At 39.8% G+C, this 21185-nt stretch overlaps 1 protein-coding gene across 1 annotated transcript; it reads right to left on the reverse strand.

Annotated features, from left to right (window-relative positions):
- Positions 1 to 414: 414 nt before the first annotated feature.
- On the reverse strand, positions 415 to 21143 carry metap1 (methionyl aminopeptidase 1). The gene is made up of 11 exons (XM_054796256.1): positions 20973 to 21143; positions 17896 to 17947; positions 16816 to 16925; positions 16496 to 16556; positions 8497 to 8588; positions 8336 to 8419; positions 7773 to 7911; positions 4215 to 4346; positions 3144 to 3287; positions 2999 to 3064; positions 415 to 1140 (listed from the first exon to the last, which is right to left on the reverse strand). Exons 1-11 carry the CDS (start codon positions 21087 to 21089, stop codon positions 974 to 976), a joined length of 1164 nt encoding a protein of 387 aa, XP_054652231.1. The 5' UTR covers positions 21090 to 21143; the 3' UTR covers positions 415 to 973.
- Positions 21144 to 21185: the final 42 nt, after the last annotated feature.

Raw genomic sequence — 21185 nt, forward strand, 5'->3', positions numbered from 1 at the left:
ATAACAGGATAGGATTATACCACTGTAAAGATGAGGAATGCAGGCTTAGTGTAACGAACCAATAGGAGGAGGGTGTTGGCACACCAATTCCGCCCACTCTTACTGTATTTAAGGCCTAAGCTACCAGCACTTATTAGTTTGCTGACGAAGCTCTTCGGATGAGGAGCGAAACGTCCGACACCTTCTACACAGAAGTACAGATGACGTCTCAAGAAGCCTTTTCCTCGATGGACAACTCCTGTACGACTGAGAGCCTACACAGACGCTTTGACATAAATTATAAGTATTTTAGAAAAGACATCAGAAATGTGTTTTGTGCATTCCACTTGAAGCACAAATTGGTCTGGCTTCTTACAGGTTCATGAAAGTTGAATTGTATAAACAAAATATATATTTAGTTAATGGCAAATACAGTCCAGGCAAACTACGTTTTTTAATCCCACCATGAACAAAGGCTTGACAACTGTTCTCTTTATATATACGTAAAGCAATTGTGCACATTGTTCAAAAGGAATTTAAGAAGTTGTTAGAGCTTTAATATTCTGTCTCATACTGTCAAAGGATGCCTTACATTTCAAAACTCAACTCTTTTGCAAAATGATGTCACTGTTACAACAAGACGTTTTGCAACGCGAGAGATGCCGTCACCTGTTGACAATTCCGGGAACGTTCCTTCATGTCTGCTTCGCGTCCATGAAATGAATCATGTCGAGCCTGACAACTACACGTAGCTTTTTTTTTTTTTTTTTTTAAATAGAAATATTTTAATATTTACTTCAGAGAAAAAAAAACAGTTTTCCACTTTTAAACCAATGCACATTTGACACATTCAAGTACTTCCATTGAATTTGAGGACTGATATTTAATTGAAACAACTGCCACAGTGACACAGACGGTATCTTGTCTGACGATGTAGACGTGCTGGATGTCACTGGGTCTGCCAAATCCAGTTCTCCTTGTGGTCCAGTCCAGCCTACACTTGGCTCAGAAAATGAGCTTGACCGTTGTCCTCCAGGCGGCGAGTGAGAATCTCACAGCCCGTGTCCGTCACCAGCAGTGTGTGTTCAAACTGGGCCGAGCGTTTCCCGTCTCTGGTCACTGCCGTCCAGCCATCGGGCCAGGTGTCATCTTGCCAGCCACCTGAGCACACACACCTCTGGCTCACACACTAGTAGTTCATCAGGGTGAAGGTGATTCACGAAACATAAACGAGGTCTGCGCTCTGCAGTATGTAAGCTTACATGTAATCTGGGAAAGAACTAAAGAGGTTTGAAGAATTACTCCAAAAGCGGCCAAACTTTCCAATGGCCACATACTGAAAAAAATCAAAGGATGCGGGGGCCTTTGATTATTATTTATTTTGTAAACTGGCTAAAACCAAGCCGACAGATATGTTAAGAAGCTATCCACAGTAGATCCCTGCTATTGACAAGTGTTATGTTCCCGGACTACCAGCAAATGGCAAAAACTGCATTAATTGAGATGTCCATACTTTTTTTTTTTTTTTTTTTTTACACAATGCTTGCACCCCCCACCTCCTATCCCTCCTGCTAGCTTGTTCTCCAATTTCAGGGATGTTCATTCAATGCTCACCCACAGAGTTCCAAAACTCGGCAAAGCCGAGCACATTGAAGGCACAGAGTGACCGCGTGTGCAGAGAGCGGCTGCGAGCACAAGGAGAGTGGTCTTTATCTGTGCCGATTATGGTTTTTATGTGTGCAGCTATTGACATTGTGCTGACCTTCTGGAATGGATTAATGACGCTAACCAAGGCTGCATTGTTCAGTCGTCCCTCGTTTATCGCGGTTAATCGGTTATTTGGTTCCAGTCCCGACCGCAGTAAGTGAATTTCCGCAAAGAAGGATTCAATATTAATAAATGGAAAATTTTCTTCGTTAGAGCATAGAAAACCTGTTTATAACCTTCTAAAAATGTTTTGTTTTTTTTTTTGGTTTTTTTTTTTTTTTAATATTATTAGAGCCGGGCCGCACGGTGGTCTAGTGGTTAGCACGTTGGCCAATACAGGAACAGCCTGGAGATCGGGAAGACCTGGGTTCGATTCTCCCCTGGGCATTTCTGTGTGGAGTTTGCATGTTCTCCCCGTGTGCGTGTGGGTTTTCTCCGGGCACTCCGGCTTCCTCCCACATTCCCAAAAACATGCAGGTGAGGTTAATTGGCGACTCTAAATTGTCCATAGGTGTGAATTATTGTTTGTCTATATGTGCCCTGCGATTGGCTGGCGACCAGTCCAGGGTGTACCCCGCCTGTCGCCCGAAGTCAGCTGGGATAGGCTCCAGCATGCCCCAGCGACCCTAATGAGGATGAAGCGGTATAGAAAATGGATGGATGGATTGATTATTAGAGCACTGTATTAGAGCACTAAATAACACCCCTACAGTCAACTTTATACTCGTATGGGTTCATTGTGCATGGCATTAAAAAAAAAAAAAAAAAAAACTCGACATCATATTCATGCCAGTCGGACATGCATCTGCCATACATAGACATACACTCCAACAGTACTGCTAGCTTTTTTTTACATCACATTGCGCACCTCTTGTGCACAAGCTACAGCATCTCTGAAGTGACACAAGAGACAGCCGCCGCTTTAAACATAGCAATATACCGAGCTAACTCGTTAGCCTCCAACTTATTTATTCTAAATGTAAGAATGGGTTTGAAACTGAGTGGGGAATGACGAAATAAGCAGCAAAAAACAAACCACATCCACACAAATAGGGCATAGTCAACTACGAAACAGCAATCATGGAGTGAGTTGGTGTAGTGTGTGCTGGTGCTTTCACACAGGAGCATAATTCAGGTTTCAGAGACAGAACTGAAAACTGCAACCGGCAAAATGCAACAAACGCGTACCTGGAGAGCACAAGCGTCTCCACATGTACAAGGGTCAAAAGTACAAAAAGTGCATACATGTCGGCAGGTTAGTGTCTTTAATTTTAAAAGTTGTTTTAATTTAAAAGAGGACAACAAGACTCACCTTCACATATCATTGGTTCAATGGTGAACACGTGACCAGGTTTCATAACACCAACTGCTTTGTTTTCTGGGGAGCAAATATAAATGCAAAAATCATTGTGAAATACAGTGCAGGTTATCTTTCATCACACAACATGGCCACTTACTGGCATAATGTGGCACATTAGGAGCAGTGTGAAAAAGCCTGTGGATGCCATGGCCGCAGTAGCTCCGCACCACAGAGAAACCGCTGGCCTGAGCGTGCTTCTGGATGATGTTACCAAGCTCTCTGTAGCGGACGCCAGGCTTCACTGTAAGGACAATGTCAGCTATGTCAGAGACAGCCACAATGTATGGTTTTCTGCTACGTTCAAATAAAGTGGACTGTATTCAATCAGATTTGTGATTCAGAGATATTTGATAAAAATATTTTTTCATCTGTGGGAAAACCCACCATATTGTGAGTTATAATCGCCATAATTAGGACATTGATTGGTGGAAAATCCATCTCATTTGCCCGACATTGGTAAAGCTTTAATTGCACAGAAAGTAGTCAGAGGCAAACCTCAACTTGCTTGAGGAGTTGTTATCCAGCATGCCGTGTGGATAATAGTCCATACGGTGCAGTTACAATGTGTGTTCCGTCTGTGTTACTTGTGTTCTTTTTGGTTGCACGGTGAGTGAGGGAGGTGTTTGGTTTGATGTGGTTTATGTTAACAGTAAGAGTGTCAAAAGAGACATTTTTATGGGCGTCTCAATCACTTGCGGTTTTTCGTCATTCAGGGAAAGCGGGGGGTGGCTGTATACATCCATCCATCTTCTATGCTGCTTATCCTCACTAGGGTTATGGATATGCTGGACCAGCCAATCGCAGGGCACATATAGACAAACAACCATTCACTCTCACATTCATACCTATGGACAATTTAGAGTCCACAATTAACACAACATTTTGAAATGTGGGAGGAAATCGGAGTACCCGGAGAGAACATGCAAACTCCACAGAGAGATGCCCAATGGAGATTCGAACCCAGATCTTCCCGATCTCCTGACTGTGTGGCCAATATGCTAACCACTAGGCCACACAGCTGTATAAAATTGAATGAAAATGATGGATTCATTACAGGATGACCAAAATACATACATCTTTAGCTGCAAACAAAGACACAAAAACGCACCCCACTCACACACGTCCACAAACACAATAAGAAGGTAAAAAAGAAAATTCCAGCTTTTACCAGAATCAATAGCTTGCATAAGGCATTCATATGTAGTGTGAACCAGTTTCTTTGATCCTTCATCCACCTCTCCAACATAGAAGGTCTCATTGAGGTCACCATGGAATCCGTTGTGGTAGACAGTGATGTCCACTGCATGAGACAGATGAGCATGTTAAACTGATTGAAATGTCACAAAATCAATAAAATCATGTCACACAACAGAGAACAAGTAAGTCCCTGTGATTATTAACTGACTGTTGCTTTTCGTTAGTGGGAAGAACAACCACCTGCTTTCCTGGCCATTCCAGGTTGGTCGAGTGTGAGAAATGTCAAGTTTTGAGAAATAGACGGCAGAGAATCTGACTAGTGCAGCCCCATTGTTAAAGGTTAATGACATCATTTGTCTTATGGGACCACGCCGTGTGAGAGGAGTCTCTGGCAAGTCTGGGGGGAATGTCTGATGAAGATACTGGCTAAGTGAGAAAATTCATGAAGAGACTAAAATTGGCAAAACACCTGCTGATGTAATTTTGAGATACAAGTACTGCTACTTATTCATGCATAACAGGCGTGCACCTATTTAAGACTTTTGCCAATGAAAAACAGACAGCTAGAAATGTGGTCTTCGGTTTACGGTACCATGTTTTGTGGTTACAAACACACTCCCATAAATAAACTTAATTTTGGTGCGCAAACACGAGACTTGCTTGAGAAGTAGTTATAGTGTGCACTGGCAGATGAATTCACAATAATACAGAGTGTGCAAGAAGCATTTTGAAAAAAGTAGGTTAACAATGACCCTTGTCTGAGAACTGTACTACTGAACTACATGTACTCGTAACCTGATTTTTTAGTACAGTACAGAAGTGTGCCGAGTTCGCACATGGAACACACTGAGGGAGGAACAGGAAGTGTAAACTAATGGGGTGAAACGATTCATCTTCTACATTGATGTATCGATTTATATTCCTATGATTCAACTACATCGATCAGTGTTTGGCAAGTTGCCATTCCGGACGACATATATTGATCTAACATCGTTTAATAGGTAATCAATCGATTGCATCGATACTATGAAATGCAGACGATACAATCGCATTATGTTCTGGAGACAGCACACCAGAGCTAGTACAACAAATCACAGATGAACTAACTCTACTAAAAAGATGGTTTGATAAAAACAGACTATCACTGAACCTCAGTAAAACTAAAGTAATGCTATTTGGTAAGTGTAAAAAGGAAACGTACCAGCAAATACAAATTGATGGTATAGACATTGACAGGGCGAACGAAAATAAATTTCTCGGGGTTATAATAGATGAGAAGATGAACTGGAAATCTCAAAAATTTAAAACATAAAGTGGCAAGAAACACCTCAATACTGAATAAAGCTAAATTTGTCCTTGACCAAAAAGCACTACATACGCTCTACTGCTCACTGATATTACCATATCTAACTTCTTGTACCGAGTTATGGGGTAATAATTACAAAAGTGCACTTCAGCCACTAACTGTGCTACAAAAAAGGTCACTCAGGATCATCCATAATACTGCTTACAGAGAACACACAAACTCTTTATTTATAAAATCACAATTATCAAAATTTGCGGATCTAGTAAACCTTCAGACGGCTAAAATTATGCATAAAGCAAACAATAACCTTCTACCGAAAAATGTAAAACAATTCTTATCAACAAGAGAGGAGAAATATGATCTGAGAAAAAAATTTAACCTAAAACACCTATATGCACGAACAACACTGAAAACTTTCAGCATTTCTGTATGTGTAATCAAGTTGTGGAATGGATTGAGTAAGGAACTCAAACAATGCACAACAATGAGCCATTTTAAGAAAAAGTACAAGCAGTTGATGTTCACAAAATACAAAGAAGAAGAGACCTGAACCACTGTGTACATAAAATACTACATCTAACCACTACTATTCTGACTATTAACTCTTCATTGTGGTGAGTACATGGTCATATTAAGCCTGTAGCTTCCTTTTAGTAAGTGAAAACCTTGGTTATGATCGCACTACACTGTCATGTAGACCTACAAAGTACACTTGGAAGAACAAGAGGTGAATAAATGTATTGCAACTGATGTGAAACTGATGAGGGGTAGGATTAAATAAACTTTGCTTCTTCCTACTCCTTTTTGGACATGCAAAACTGTGAACTGTATTATGTGATGTGCTACTGTTTGACTTATATGCATGTTCAGGATGAATTAAAACCATGAACCATGAACCATTTAGCATTGGATATAAGCACGGCAAGCTTTAAATGGATGTGTGATGCTTTTTATTTTTTGCACATTTAATGATAAAGACGTTACTTGATTCACGACGTCATTGCCACGCACCTGCAGACAACAAAACGTAGCATGGCGGATGGCAGAGGACAAGCCAGCGGGCGAGAAATAATTAAGCCGCCATCGCGGTTTGTGTTTTGCAAAGACGGAGATGTTCCAAATAAGTCGCTTGCTGTTTGTAGGACAGGTAAAGGTCAAGTAAAATACCACGGCAAAACAACAAATCTCTCCAACCACCTACTAAGGCGCCATGGGATTTCACCCGACACTGACCATCCAGGCACCTCCTGCAGTAGCAAGTACAAGTAGTAGGTAAACCTACTGTTCATTCAACCTGAAGAGATGTTGGTTGCACTTTTTGACATTAATATTGTATTATTTTTATGTTGAAAAACAAAAGCAGAAGTAGCAGGTAAACCTACTGTTGAAATGTTGGTTGCACTTACTGTACTTTTATCAAAAATTTACTGAATATTGAAAATAAGAGCAAAAGGTTAACCTCCTGTTAGTTCAACCTAAAATGTTGGTTGCGCTTTATTCAAATAGAATGTGAATGCATTTGCCATTAATTGTTGTTTCCTTGTTCGTTCATAACCATAATTACTTTATACCCGATTCCCTTACAAAAAACAACGGGAATCTAGAAAACTTCACCTGCTCTGTCCAGTATCCAGGTTGCTCTTTTTTTGTGAGTTATTTTTGGAATTGAATTTTTTAACCTTGAGCTTTGGGCCACAGCTGGCAAACAGCTTTTACCCACAGGCCATCAGGTTTCTCAACAAAGCACTCACACACGCAACACACGCACACACTCATAGCACTTTATTTATTTATTTATTTGTATTAATGTCTCTTCTGTTGTTGTTGCTTAATTTATTGGTATATATGTTTATGTTTCTTATGTTCTTATTCTTTCTTGTGTTTTCTTTCTTTTCTTGGGAGAATGAACAGAATAAGATTTTCATTGCATAGTATAACTGCTGTTTTACCATGCACATGACAATAAAACTCTCTTGAGTCTTGAATATTGAACAAGCAGTGCTGTTCAGAAGAGATGGGGAACGGGGCTACAAGCTGGATCTATTTATGCCACACTTCAGCCAATAAAGAAACGTTACTTTCCTATAAAATAGTACACATATTAAATAACATTTCAGACTGTTGCAACTGTCACTGTTGCACTTTTCTACATTGTCGCACTTTCCTAAGAAGCAGATTGACAGAAAACGGTGTTGGAAAGTATAAACTTGGAATGTGGAATACCATTAAGGATATCACCATCTTGTAGAGGTCTCCTGTCTGGGATTCCATGGCAGATAACTTCATTGACAGACGTGCAGCAGGATTTGGGGAAGTTGTAATAGTTTAGAGGAGAAGGGTAGCAGTTCCTTGCTGTACAAGCCTGAGCAGACAAATAGGTAGTTAACGGATACTGGACCAAATTCAAGACTAAGTGGTACAGACAGACTAATCAGTCGTGACAGTGGCTGTGTTGGTGTTGGGATAGTATCTTAAAAGTAAAGCAGTATGGCAAGAAAAGAATACTACAGTCACAGTTATTTAATCACTACAAATCACAGAATCCACAGACACCTTGCAACTATTCCCACTATAGATGCTAAGCAAACTGTAGATGACAGAGCAATCTAATTGGAACATTCTGGCAAATTCTGAAAATTGTCTTTGCTGCATCATTAGAGTAAATCTAAAACGTCAGGTCCCACAAGTGCTTGAGATGAAATAAAAGCTGCCCTTTCTGAGATTACCGATTACTATTAAATTATGCCATTTGTTATGTAAAAGACAACTTCCATTTGTGTGCATACCAGATGTACTGCGTGGTCAATTTCTTCTGTTGTAACACCTGGTTTCACCATTAGAGCTGCAATGTCAAGGACTTCTCGTGCCAGCTGCAATTGACAATCCCAGTAAATAATAAATGATTGGCTTGTCAATACATGCAATACAAAAGAACATTTCATGTTACCTTGCACACCACTCTCATGCATTCGATGTCCTCAGGAGAGAGGATCTTGATTTGTGACGTTCCTTTCAGAAACTGCTCAGATTCAGACATCCCTGGGGGCAAGATAACTGCAATCATCCACATGATACAGACTGACAACAGAAACTTTGATGATGCTGTACGACAGTCTTGTCCAGTAATACTGTATTTACATAAACTTTCGGTCACAGGTGAATATAAACCCATTATCCACAACAAACTCACAGCAAGTACACATTTACTGGGAAATGGAATAAGCATTTAGCGGCATGTCATGTTTTAAGGCAGGGGTGTCAAAGTCGTGCCATGGAGGGCCGAGACAATGCAGGTTTTCTTACCAGCCGGTCTCTAAAACAGGTGATTTTAATGATCAACACCTTCAATTTGAGAGAAGCAGCTCATCAATTAAATCACCTGCGGAAGAAACTAGTTGGGGAGAAAACATGGCAGTGTCTCGGCCGTCCACGGCACGACTTTCACACATGTGCTTTAAGGTATTAAGTCAGGGATGTCCAAACTGCAGTCCGGGTATCATTTTTTATTGGCCCTCGACACATTGCAGAAATGAAATAAACAACGGAAAAATAGAAAATGGGGAAATGTTGATATTCAAAAGTAAGAATAATACAAGGTGTTGTTAAATAAATGTTTTTTTATACAGCCCCTTGTTTATCACGGTTAATTGGTTACAGACCCGACTGCGAAGTAGGATTTAACATTAATAAATAGAATATTTTTGTTGTTAAAAGCATAGAAAACCTGTTTATGAACTTCTAAATATGGTTTTACCATTAAAACAGCCTTCTAGACATGAAATAACACCCCATAGTCACCTTTACACTTGTATTACCCAATATAGTAGACATGATAGAAAATAAGCCACATTAGATAGACTCACACATTAGCATTACCAGCAAACTTCCTGGTTGCTATTGTCTCATCAATGTAATGTTGCTGTAACCTAGATCAGCATAACATACGGCTCTACTGCCACTGTTTATGGTTAACAAGACAATGCACTTCAACTGCTTTTTTAACAAGCAGAGAACACATTCAGTGAACATTCACACAGGAGCTGCTGTCGGCCACGGCACTCGGCTAACAGTCAACTCTAGCCAGCTGACATCACATACTAATCAGGCCCCAATTCTTAAATGGCGCACACAAGTCACAGATACTGTACTACACTTCATATCACATACTGTATTTTTATTGGTTTATTTGGCCATTATTATGCTTAAAAATGCTTAATTTAGGCCATGATTTGGTGGTGAGGTCGGAGTCTACTTGCCAAGACACCTCTCTGTTCCTGGGTTGAGCAGAGTGTGTTCACACTTGACAAAACCAACCATACTAGCAGAGCAAACTACAGCTCGTTTTAAGCGGGCCAAAATGACAAGTGTGAACGCATCCAAAGACCAAATCTAGCATTGAACAGTTTATTTGTGATCTATAAACAATTAGGGCTTCAATTTTCAGCACATTTATGAGAGCACAGTGAATGAGTATGATGATTCAACAAGGTTTCATTAACGGCAAACCAAACTGATGGTACAACAGTGTCTTGTTTGGTCAAAGCACTGGAATCTGCTAATGACTGATCTATAATTTATGAAGTCAACAAGACGATTTCTGGGTGAACATCAACAGTTGCTTGGCAACAGTGATTTGAAGCAGGTTTTGTAAAAGTCCAATCCAGCCCCTTTTTGACCCCCAAGTGTCCACCGTGAGTGTGCAATAATCAATTGAACCTGACGTTCAGATGGCAGCTCCAGCAAAGAGTATGCTTGATGTTTTGTTCCACAATGTTAAGCATAATTTCAGTGCACCCTTAAAAGCAACACACATTTAATAATAGTAAAAACAAAACACTGATTTGACTTCAGTGTCATTGTAAGACGCATCGGTTTGCAGATGCAGTGCACTGTTCCCGAAAAAAGCTTCACATGAGAATGAAAAGATGTAACCATGGCTACCCAAGTAAAGATCTATGACAGCAAATGACAGGGATGCAGAGGTTGCCATGGTAACACATCGAATAACTCGCTCAGGGAATAATAAGACAGGGTAAGAGCTTGAAGTATGGGTAAGACAAGCAATGATCCAACCGGTAACTGCTGTTGACAAAATAAACAGCCCAAATAGTTCAAGGTAACTAAATAAAATTACCTGTGAATAGGCTGGGTAATATAGGCCAAAAGTCAGATTTTCTCATGTTTTGTCTGCATGGCAATATATGCTATATCACATACCCAGATATTTTCTACAAAGTTGGAAAGTGTTGAACTTTATGTCAATACAACATGGAAGTAGGGTTGTCAAATGATTAAATGTTTTTAATCAGATTAATCACGGTTTTCAAATGAATTAATCATGGTTAATCTCCATGATAGTTTATTTCAAACATGCATACAAGATTATATATTATATTTTCAGTTCCACAATACAACATGTCTGAAAAAGAGTAGGAAGAAGCAGAGCTTAATTAATCCTATCCCCTTTCCATATCACAGCAATCACTAAGAAATGTGTTCACTTCCAGTATTCAATAGACATGATTCAAAAAGAGAGCTCGGATGAAGCCAAAGCGGACCATGACCTCTGCAGGTGAGCCCGACCACCCGCCCCAAACCCTGAAAGCACACAAACTGATAAACAAGGGAACCAAACATCCATCCATCCATCTTCTACCGCTTATCTGAAGTCAGGTCGCGGAGGCAGCAGCCTAAGCAGGGAAGCCCACTTCGTCCAGCTCCTCCCGATCCCGAGGGGTTCCCAGGCCAGTTGAGAGACATAGTCTCTCCAACATGTCCTGGGTCTTCCCCGAGGCCAGAGGGAACCAAACAATACTCAATCTAGTCAGAAATGATTAAATAATAATTACCACTAAATAAAGAAATGCTATTTTCATATGGACAGCTAGTGACTGTCATGCCTGCATATCTTGTAAAAATGTTATTTTTATTCTTAAACAGTTGTATGTTTGGACATTGTTTTAACTCCTCTCCTAAACTGTCCCACAGTCTCACACCACAAAATGAAATACAAAGCCTTTTCTTGTTTCTACGGATTCTGTTCAGTTTGAAGTTAGAGTTGTCTCTTAAGTGAATGAATGAGCCGTATTGTTGTGTTCTGTAGAGTTGCTAGTGAGCTGACGTACGCAATTTTTGCAGACATGGCAAAAAAGCAACGCACACATTAAGTGGTGAAGTGAAGTTATGTTAGAAATAAACATACAATGGAAGCCGATACAGGTTGAAAACATCACGTTGTTATTGGCTTAAAAACATTTTTGGGAAACATTGCTATTTTACATGACACTTACGGATGTCATTAGTCAATCAAATGTAATATCCTATATTGTATGCGCTCGTCAACATATGGTGACTGCAGCTATACCCAATATTTTGATGGTGTTGATGTCTTCATAACATTAAATATTTTTTAAAATATCCGTCTGGAATGAAAGCCATTCATTTTTTAGTTCACTTAATCCCCGTTTTGACTCCTTGTATCCATCTTTAAATAAAACTGATTTCGTAATGCTTATATTCATGTAAAACGTGGCATCAATTAGATAAAAATGTAGAACCATGCTCACTAAAAATGGAAATGTGTGCCTCAATATCCAACCACATTCTTTTTAATATTTCCACTGTTTGCCCTGCTGCATTCACACATTTGACAGCGGACGTGCTGTCACTCAATCTTTGTTTTATTCGCTATGTCTTCCAAATGTACTTTTTCCAGTATTTCTACCTCCATTTCCGTAAAGCCCGCTTCTTCATTCTCTTCCCACCAGTCGTGATTCCAAATGACAGCAACCATTGTAGCAATACAATCAAAGCTCATTAAATATGGACTCCACATTCATGAGGAGATTTGAAGGCTGTTCCAAGTCCCCATTTTGGAAAGGTAATGTCTCTTCTGTTGTTGTTGCTTAATATATTGGTATTAATGTTTCTTCTGTTCTTATTCATTTTCTTGTGTTTTTCTTTCTTTGTTTTTTTTTTGGGAGAATGAACAGAACAAGAATTTCATTGCATAGCAGAACTACCTGTTTTACTGTCCATATGACAATAAAACTCTTGAATCTTGAATGAGTCACTTTCCATTGACCTTACATGGTGAAGTGGAGGCGTGGCAAGGGCGTAACTTGAGGCGGAGTTGCGTACGTACACTTCTCCATTAGATGCATTCCTAGCTGCCTCTTTTTATCTATTTTTATATCCTTACAACACACAGAAAAGAGAAAGATGTGTTCATGTCTCACATAAAGATAGCAGATGATGGACAAAATATATTCTAAAAAGTGCCCTCAGCATATTCTAAAAATGAAGTTATTAATGAAATGCATTATTAGATATTACACTAATTTGTAGGGGTGTCACGAGATACCCAATATAAGACTGGGCCCACGAGAATGAGACAAGACTCGACTAATTTTAATTAGTCTAGACTAAACTTAATTTTAAGAAAAGTCAATGAAAAAATACGACTGGACAAACAAGCTTTTTTATTTAACCAAGTCACAAAACAATGCAGGTCTATTTTGAAATGTTTACTGTCCCACAAATTGATGCTAAACAATATTATTACATTTTGTGAGACCTGATAAACCACTGTTATAATGATGATAAAATAATAATAATAATAATAATAATAATAATAATAATAATAATAATGCAATCCATCCATACATTTTCTATGCCGCATATCCTAATTAGGTTCGCGGGGGTATGCTGGAGCTTATCCCAGCTGACTTCTAGCGAGAGGTGGGGTACACCCTTGACTTGTCGTCAGCCAATCACAGGGCACATAATAATGCAATATTTCCTTTAATATGTTATCCTTTCCTCTGTAAAGTTATGCAATTGCCATTTTTGACATGTACAGGTATTTTCTCACAGGCAATTTGTATTGTCTAACCTGAAATGCTGGCTTTTCAACTGTATTAAACAGCAGCATTTATTTTGAAATGTATTAAACTACACTCTGTGAACACACATAATTTTGCACTGTTCCGTTTCTAATTACTTTGCCGACCAAACGTCTCAGTGAGTGTTGACTGTCGATGTGTAGTTATACCCCCCCAGATGGAAAACCTGGGTCGGGTATATACTGTATATGTTAGGATGGGCAAGTTCTTTTTGTTCATATTCCTACCATTTTCGAACAAATTCGGCATACTGGTACGTTCATGTTGATGGGCTCAACTTGCTCATTATTAACTCTTTCACTACCAAAGACATCTATTGACGTCTTTTCAAAAAGTAACGTTGACTGCCAAAGACGTCTATTGACGTCTTTTGCTTTTTTCCGCGGGAGCTACAGATCAAAGTCTTATTCATCTTGTGTGTGAATTTCTGACTTGTAGGCAATGTATTTCTGTCCCAGTAGGGGGCAACAGTTCTCTTTTACTCCAACCGGCAGTGACAGATCGTCTATGAAGAAGACGTAGGTGACGTAGACGCAAATGCAGTTTACAATGGCAGCGGAAGCAACAAGCTAGTGGTTAACGTTGCTAAGCCATGTGGCACGACACCAGAAGCAGTTCAGACTCGGGTGACTCAGAACCCGACCCTGATTCTTCTGACGAGTGGCTGCCATCTGGATTGGTCAGCAGTAGGGATTCATCCTCACATCCAGTAGACCCCACCGTCACTCTGCTTGAATTTGCTTCTCTGCAGGAAAAGCTCGTTTACTCTGTTTTTGGTCAAAATCAGGTGTTTTTGCTGAAACTACCCTATGTTCTACCACCAATATCAGAAGACCCAAAAAGGCTAGAAACAAACTTTTTCTTTCCTGATGAAAGAAGAGAGTCTAAAGATTCTTTAGTTTCAATATTTATGTAGTCCTAAAACTCAATATACTGTGGGTCTTGAAAGATCAGCAAATATGCCCAAAAACTCCTCCTCATTTCTACAACCTTGTATTGCTCCTCACAAGGCTCCACTCTTTTGCTGTACGTATGCTAGCAGCCCCTCCTCCCCCCGTAGAGACGAAGCAACTGTATGAGCGACAGGAAGTCTCGCTCCATCTCACGTCTCAAGCTGTTCTATGAAGTGTGTAGGTGCAGAACCAATGCACAGAGTGAACTCTCTTCCTGCCTGTTTGGAGGTGAGATACGAGGAAAACAGCAACGGCAATATATGGAGCCTGGCAAATGTATCAAGTTCATTTCCATTTATGATTAATTGATTTACTTTCAAGAGACAGTTTTTTCTCAAGAAGAAATCTCATCACGTTTTGATCTTACAAGATCAAAAGCAGCGTTTCCCCACAGGGCTGCAATCTCTGTGTGGCAGTGTATTGCAGGGGAGGGGTTAGATTATGGCATTGTATAATTTGCATAATTGGCCATGGTGCATGTAATTTTTGACCACAGCAGGACCTGCTGCTTGTTAAGAATGATACATGCTTTCATGTTACAGTCTCCAAAAGTGTCCAATAAGACCAGAGAAGGTAACTAGATTTGTGGTGAGTCGCTCTTTTGAAAAAGACAATCTAGAGGGGTCTAAACGTCACTAAATATAATGCCAAAGTCGCTAAGTTAGCACCACTGTGCATTCTAACGAAAGAAAACGAGTTAGTATGAGCCAGCTAACAATGCACGGTTATGGGAGGTACCTATTTTGATGCTAAAACCCTAACAAAAAAACCCCCAAAAAACGCCAAGTGTTCCATTTACATAACTGACCTGTATATTAACCAAGCTATAGTGATATTGTTATTGTAGCAGTTAACACAAAAACTATATTTATCTGACGGAGTAACAACGCCTCGCTCGTCTCAGCGTCACTCACAACGCCTCAAGCCACTGCAATGGGACAGACTGAAGAGTGGATACTACTGGCTCTCAATTTCGCTACGAAGACTCAACAAGATGCTTGTTTGCTGTCAGCATTTTTTACATGAGTACTGGAGCACAAGTCTGGAGCAGACATTGTAAGTGTCACCGTGTGTGTCACCGTTTCTATGCTGCTGTTGTTGACGGATGTATATAGCGTTAGCTCCTATGGGGAATGTGCAATCAATGCGCCTAGGAAAGCAGTTTCGGTAATGTTTTAAATCACCAAAATACGGCAAGATACTGTAAGTATTACATATTATCATCAATGCACTTGTTAATGCACGATCACAGCATGCATATAAAACAATAAAATGTTTAATTAAAGCTTTTCAGGCTCTACAACACCTGCACCACTTGAACCATGTTGTAGTCACTATGTCACTATGCATTCTTTACTTGCGTATCTTGCTTGCTGCTGTAACAAGTGAATTTCCCTGCTGTGGGATTAATAAAGTACTATACATACATACATTTTATAGAGGGCTTCATAGTCGAAATAAGTACCTACCATGACGTGCATTTAGCTGGCTCATATTACCCCCCCCTTTCTCTCGTTAGAATGCACAGAAAAGGGAAAGAAATGTGTGTTCATTTTTCACATAAGGATTGTGAATGATGGGCAAAATTCCAAAAGAAAGTGCAGTTTTCCTTTAAGAAGCAGAGTTACAATGCCATCTGTTGTACAGAGTTGGAATGACAAGCTACAGTCCCATTACAATGTGTTTATGAGCGTGGGCCAACATGTAGCAAATGTATTTGTAGCAGGCCGCCACAAATATGGGAAACACTGCAAAGAGTGACCTGGATTAACAAGTCAGGTAAAACCACATTTTTTTACATGTACAAATGCAAACATTACTAAGAACTTGATCAGGTGTCATTTTTGGCATGATATTGCTAAGCGAGAGCACAATAAGCTCCTGCTACATGAAACCAGCAATTCTCTCTCCAGGAACAATGTCTTTAAACAGTTGAACTCATAACATGTTGGGGGGGGGGAAAACAGCATTGCTTTTCAGTTGCTTCCACAAACAATTCTAAACTCCATGTACAGTCTGAAAAAATATTGGAGATAATAGTTTCACTAAAATCCTAAAAGATATTCCCTTTGAACAGAAGGTTTGTTACCTCTGGGATGATCAGCGTAGTCAGGTCTTTGGATGTCACTGGGTACAGGCCGCAAAGGTGTCTACATCAGGGGCCAAGAGAAAACATGATGACATGACATTCAAAAGAAACGTATAATTCAGTTATTTTTTTTCTCATTTTAAGTGTGCTCAGACTGGGAAAAAAAACACTTCTTTTCCACTGAGCATTTTTCTTTGGTTTGTTGTTTCTTCTTTCTCAAACACTTTAGGACATTTTAGAAGTTTACTCTGCCCTACATTGTCCTGGGCCAAACAGACTACTGATAATGGTAAACAAAATTTGCAAATAAGAAAACCTACAAGTGGGTAGTGAGGACGAAGTTTTCCTGTGTAACGGTAGCCAGGCCATGGGTCGGTGCTGATGTCTTTCTCCACACAGTTCTTAGGTGCATTTTGGTTCTTGTCATCCTCTGATGAAAAACAACACATGGTTTGTCAAACACGTGGCATCACAGTGTCCTTTTCACAGTCACCTACGATCTCCATGCATTGTCTTCTTACCTTCGGCAGAGCAAGCTCTGGTTTTTCAAACCCAGACGTGTAACTGCACCATTAAGTCACATCTCCACCAAGTTTGGTTTATCTTACATGGTATTTCCACTGCCAAAATGAAAGGTACCAAAAGGCACCATACTTACTTTACCACTTTTAGGCACTTTAGTTTTAGAGTAGTGCTAGACACAACGCAGTCTGTCGACTGTTCAAAGAAAAAGAATGGAAATGCCACAAATCACTCAATAAAAAAAACCCCAAAAACTAAATATGGTGGATTATGACAGAAAGGATTTAAAAGGGGTAGATTGAGTGACTGTTCGGTGGTGTATCTCTGGGATTCATTTAATTTTTGCCTACTTCTGAATATGAATGTGAGAGTCAAAAATAATATTTTTTCATTCACGGCTAGGTTATACTGTATCTGATATCGTGAAAATATGCATCCATGGTCAACCCACATGCTAAATCAGCATTCCACGCACATTGTATCCAACTAAATTGAACTGTACCACTGAATGGTGCAGTTTTACACAAAAGACTGCTAACAGTACAGGCCAAAAGTTTGGACACACCTTCTCATTCAACGCGTTTTCTTTATTTTCATGACTATTCACATTGTGGATTGTCAAAAGTATGAACGAACATGTGGCATTATGTACTTGAAATACCTCTAAATATGTCTTATATTTTAGACATATGTTTTATGTCTTAGAATTTTTTGGAACAGCGCTGCAAACCCTTGGTGTTCCTCTCAAAGAGGTTCATGAGGTAGTCACCTGAAATAGTTTGCACTTTGCACGTGTGCCTTGTCAGTGTTACTTAGTGGAATTTCTTGTCTTATTAATGGGGTTGGGACCATGGGGTTGTGTAACAATTCATACTTACTTGCTTTTTTGTGCAGCAACTTGTGAGATACCCAGCTCCCTTTGAAACAGTCCTAGAGAGAGAATTTGATATTTTTTTAAAAGTGCAATAGCGATTGATCAATATGCACTCAGTATCAGGCATCTGGTTCAGAAAATGTTGAGCAATAAGTAGTGGACCGTAGTAAACGTCCCAAAGTAGACACTCCTGTATGTGTGTGTGTTGAAGTGCAGACCATGAGTACAATGCTTCATGAAACGCATTTTCATTAACACAGTAAATTTATAAAGACTCATCGAGAATGTTGTAGTAAGGATGCCACGCCATTCGCTGGTGGTGCAGAAATGCAATTTAGTACAATAAGATGCCACTCAAAATTGGCATTGGAAAATTAGTTATCACCTACTCGATGGTTCTCTGGTTGGCAGCAACTTCAGCTGGCTGTTTTTCCTCCTGGTTCGGGTGGAAACGTGCTATGTGGTTTGTCATATTTGTCGTGTTCCCAAAATATTTTAAGATTGTATGACAAAGCTTGCATGTTGTCTGGCTCTTGTCCAGCTCATTTACTGTATACCTTTGACTACATGAAAGCCACAGTGCTTCCAAACGCTGGCAGCGTTTTACACTTAGGTGCACCACCATAAACTGTCTGGGCGGCACTTCCGCTTTCTGTGTTTTTGTTCTGTTTTTTTTTTTTTTGTTCCGTCAGCATCGATTACTGACATTTATGAATCGATTAACAATTGTCAATGTCCACATCACGATGCATCCAAGAATAGATTATTTCCCCCACCCCAGTGGGTAATCGGACAAACGTTGGCTGATTTACTCTGAAGTTAACACTTATTTTTCACTAATAAAGTGCAAGTAGGCCTGTCACGATAATCGATAAATCAATTGACCACACAATAAATAAAAACAAACTTGATAATTTTGCTGGCATCAATATATTGACATGTGCATGCATGTTTGATTTCCTCCCCTCTCGCTCATCACACAGGTTATCGTGACGAGAAGAAACATTTGTGTGGGGAAGTATTTCCCAGAGGGCCGCTCAATCGTGGCGGCATGTCATCACAAACACTAACCTCCCTCCCAAACTAAACATGTTCATAAGGCGGCCTGAAACACTGGCGAGAGTTAGTGGAAAAAACTCCTTCTCCACCTCGCGCAAGAGCCAGGGCTGCAGACTAAAAAAACTATCTTAATATATTGTAGGAATGAGATAGATACATAGAGAATACATATATAGATACATATGTAGCTTATTATTTATGCACATATTGACCACAGTTAGTTTGAAAACAATTTCAAATATCATAAAAATGCTTCACTGCACTTTATTTTGATTCAGGCATTCACCGGAATCGCCTGTCCACCTTGCTGGCACTTGACCAGTGACCAGATACGCAACACGTCTTGTGTGCCTTTCAATTTGCTTCTTATTATCAGGAGAATGAACTATCGCCCCATAAAATGTGCAGTCAACTGACGACAGCTTTTCACATGCTATGTCGCTCTACGTCAGCGTGTGTGATCGCTCACGTTTCAATTCCATTCCACTTTCTGGCATTTTTGTTTACATGTCTGTTTGGCAGCATCTAGCTAGCTTGGAGCTACAAGTCGCTATTACGTTCATGGGATACATCAATCATTGATTATCATCACAACTTACTTTTTTAAAGAGTCACTTAATCATGCTCTCTTGTTATCACTATAATACTTAGCTCACCAGCTGATGTTTAGCAGGTCACCAAAGAATATTTGCTTCACCTTTTAGTACTTTTAAAAAGTGTTCTATTTAAACACGACACCTGTATTTAATGACAACGGAGCACGCTGAGTGGAGATATGCTTTGTAAATAAGGAGGAATTTAAATATTGGCAGTGCTCTCAGCAATTTTGCCATTAAATTAGGTTTTCACTGTTCTGGGTTCATGTTCTGCTAGTTGATGAAAAAAAGTTAAATAGATAAGTTAAAAAATAAGTAACTAATAATTGCTATTTGTCATTAAAAAACATGCAGACGCAGCAGTGGCACGACAGCAGGCCACCCTCCCATGCAGCCCACCACCACAGCTTAAAAAAAAATGCTAGTGGAAACCTTGGGAGCATTACTAGTGTTCTGCGACTTACACCCATCAAAGCACTCCATAATATTTAAGTCTATAAAAGACATCTATCATTACATTTGTTTCATCCTCCACCCTAGAAATGTAAATCTTTGCCACCTCTGTTCGATGCCATTGCCGTCAGACCCAAACAAATTCCACTGTCCTTTGCAATTTGAGCAGTGAGAATGCACAACAATTTAATATTTAGGTAATGAGCATGATTTTTGTGTTTACATGACCTAATATTCCGAATGATACAGGCATATACCAGGGGTTGGAATCTTGTTTTTTGAATAATTACAATATTCCAATTACCGTAATACAGGAATACTGTGTGCATGTAAATGTAGTGTTCGTAAGGGGTTAAACTTACAAATCCAGCAGGGGATGACATACTTATCTGTATATGAATATATCTCAAGTACCCCCTGGGGTGCCTTCAAGTACCATCAAGGGTACTAGTAGACCCATTTGAGAACCACTGGTTTAAAAAGTACTGGGGTCAAACATGTTGCTGAAGGAATGAATGATCTGTCACGCTTCGCTTCCCCACTACTCTTAACTCAACCAACAGCTCATTTCATGTACATAAAAGCAATTAAATTAAAACCACTGTTTGCTGTGTAATCTGCAAACACAAAACCTGTTCCCCCTACTAATGTTTTGCTGTTTGTAGCAATGAACCATCATAAATTCACTCACTTTAGCCGAGCAGTCAAGAGTAAGGTAGCTAGTTCGGCACTTCTGTACATGATTGGCCTCGCTAAACACCGGTGTTAATATTCTTCACCCTAAATAATAATCTATACAACACATCGTTTGGACACAATCAAACTTTTGACAAAAAAAGTTACAAAATCTGAAGCACCTACACGTCAACCTAGCTTGACAGCTACATATCAGCAGCGTGATAAGGAACAGGGCCCCGGTGCTAGGCAAGCCGCGGGTTTTTCAACTCCGCGAGACCAGAAAAAAAAACTCTACCTGTGAACAGAAATAGGACCCTTGAATACCAAGCTTGATACATGTGGGACACTGAAGTTTGGCGTCCTTGTTGCAGCCTTCAGTCTCACACTCCCTTCTCTCCTCTGTGCTCGCCATGCCTTCGTCTGCAGGAGGGGTGGAGTCCGGTAGAAACAGCCAGCCATAGGAGACAGACTGCGCATGTCCGCAGCGACCGGTCACGCTGCTCTGTAC

The sequence above is a fragment of the Dunckerocampus dactyliophorus genome, chromosome 13 (assembly GCF_027744805.1).
Source record: "Dunckerocampus dactyliophorus isolate RoL2022-P2 chromosome 13, RoL_Ddac_1.1, whole genome shotgun sequence".
Lineage (NCBI taxonomy): Eukaryota > Metazoa > Chordata > Actinopteri > Syngnathiformes > Syngnathidae > Dunckerocampus > Dunckerocampus dactyliophorus.

Bases quoted from the DNA above. Each gene is read 5' to 3' on its own strand.
- metap1 (XM_054796256.1), bottom strand. From the start codon at position 21,089: ATGGCGAGCACAGAGGAGAGAAGGGAGTGTGAGACTGAAGGCTGCAAC. The intron at 16,557-16,815 runs GTAGGTTTTCTT...CCCCTGATGTAG, and splicing joins TTCGTCCTCACTACCCACTT to ACACCTTTGCGGCCTGTACC. The intron at 8,420-8,496 runs GTAACATGAAAT...TGTCAATTGCAG, and splicing joins GCATGAGAGTGGTGTGCAAG to CTGGCACGAGAAGTCCTTGA.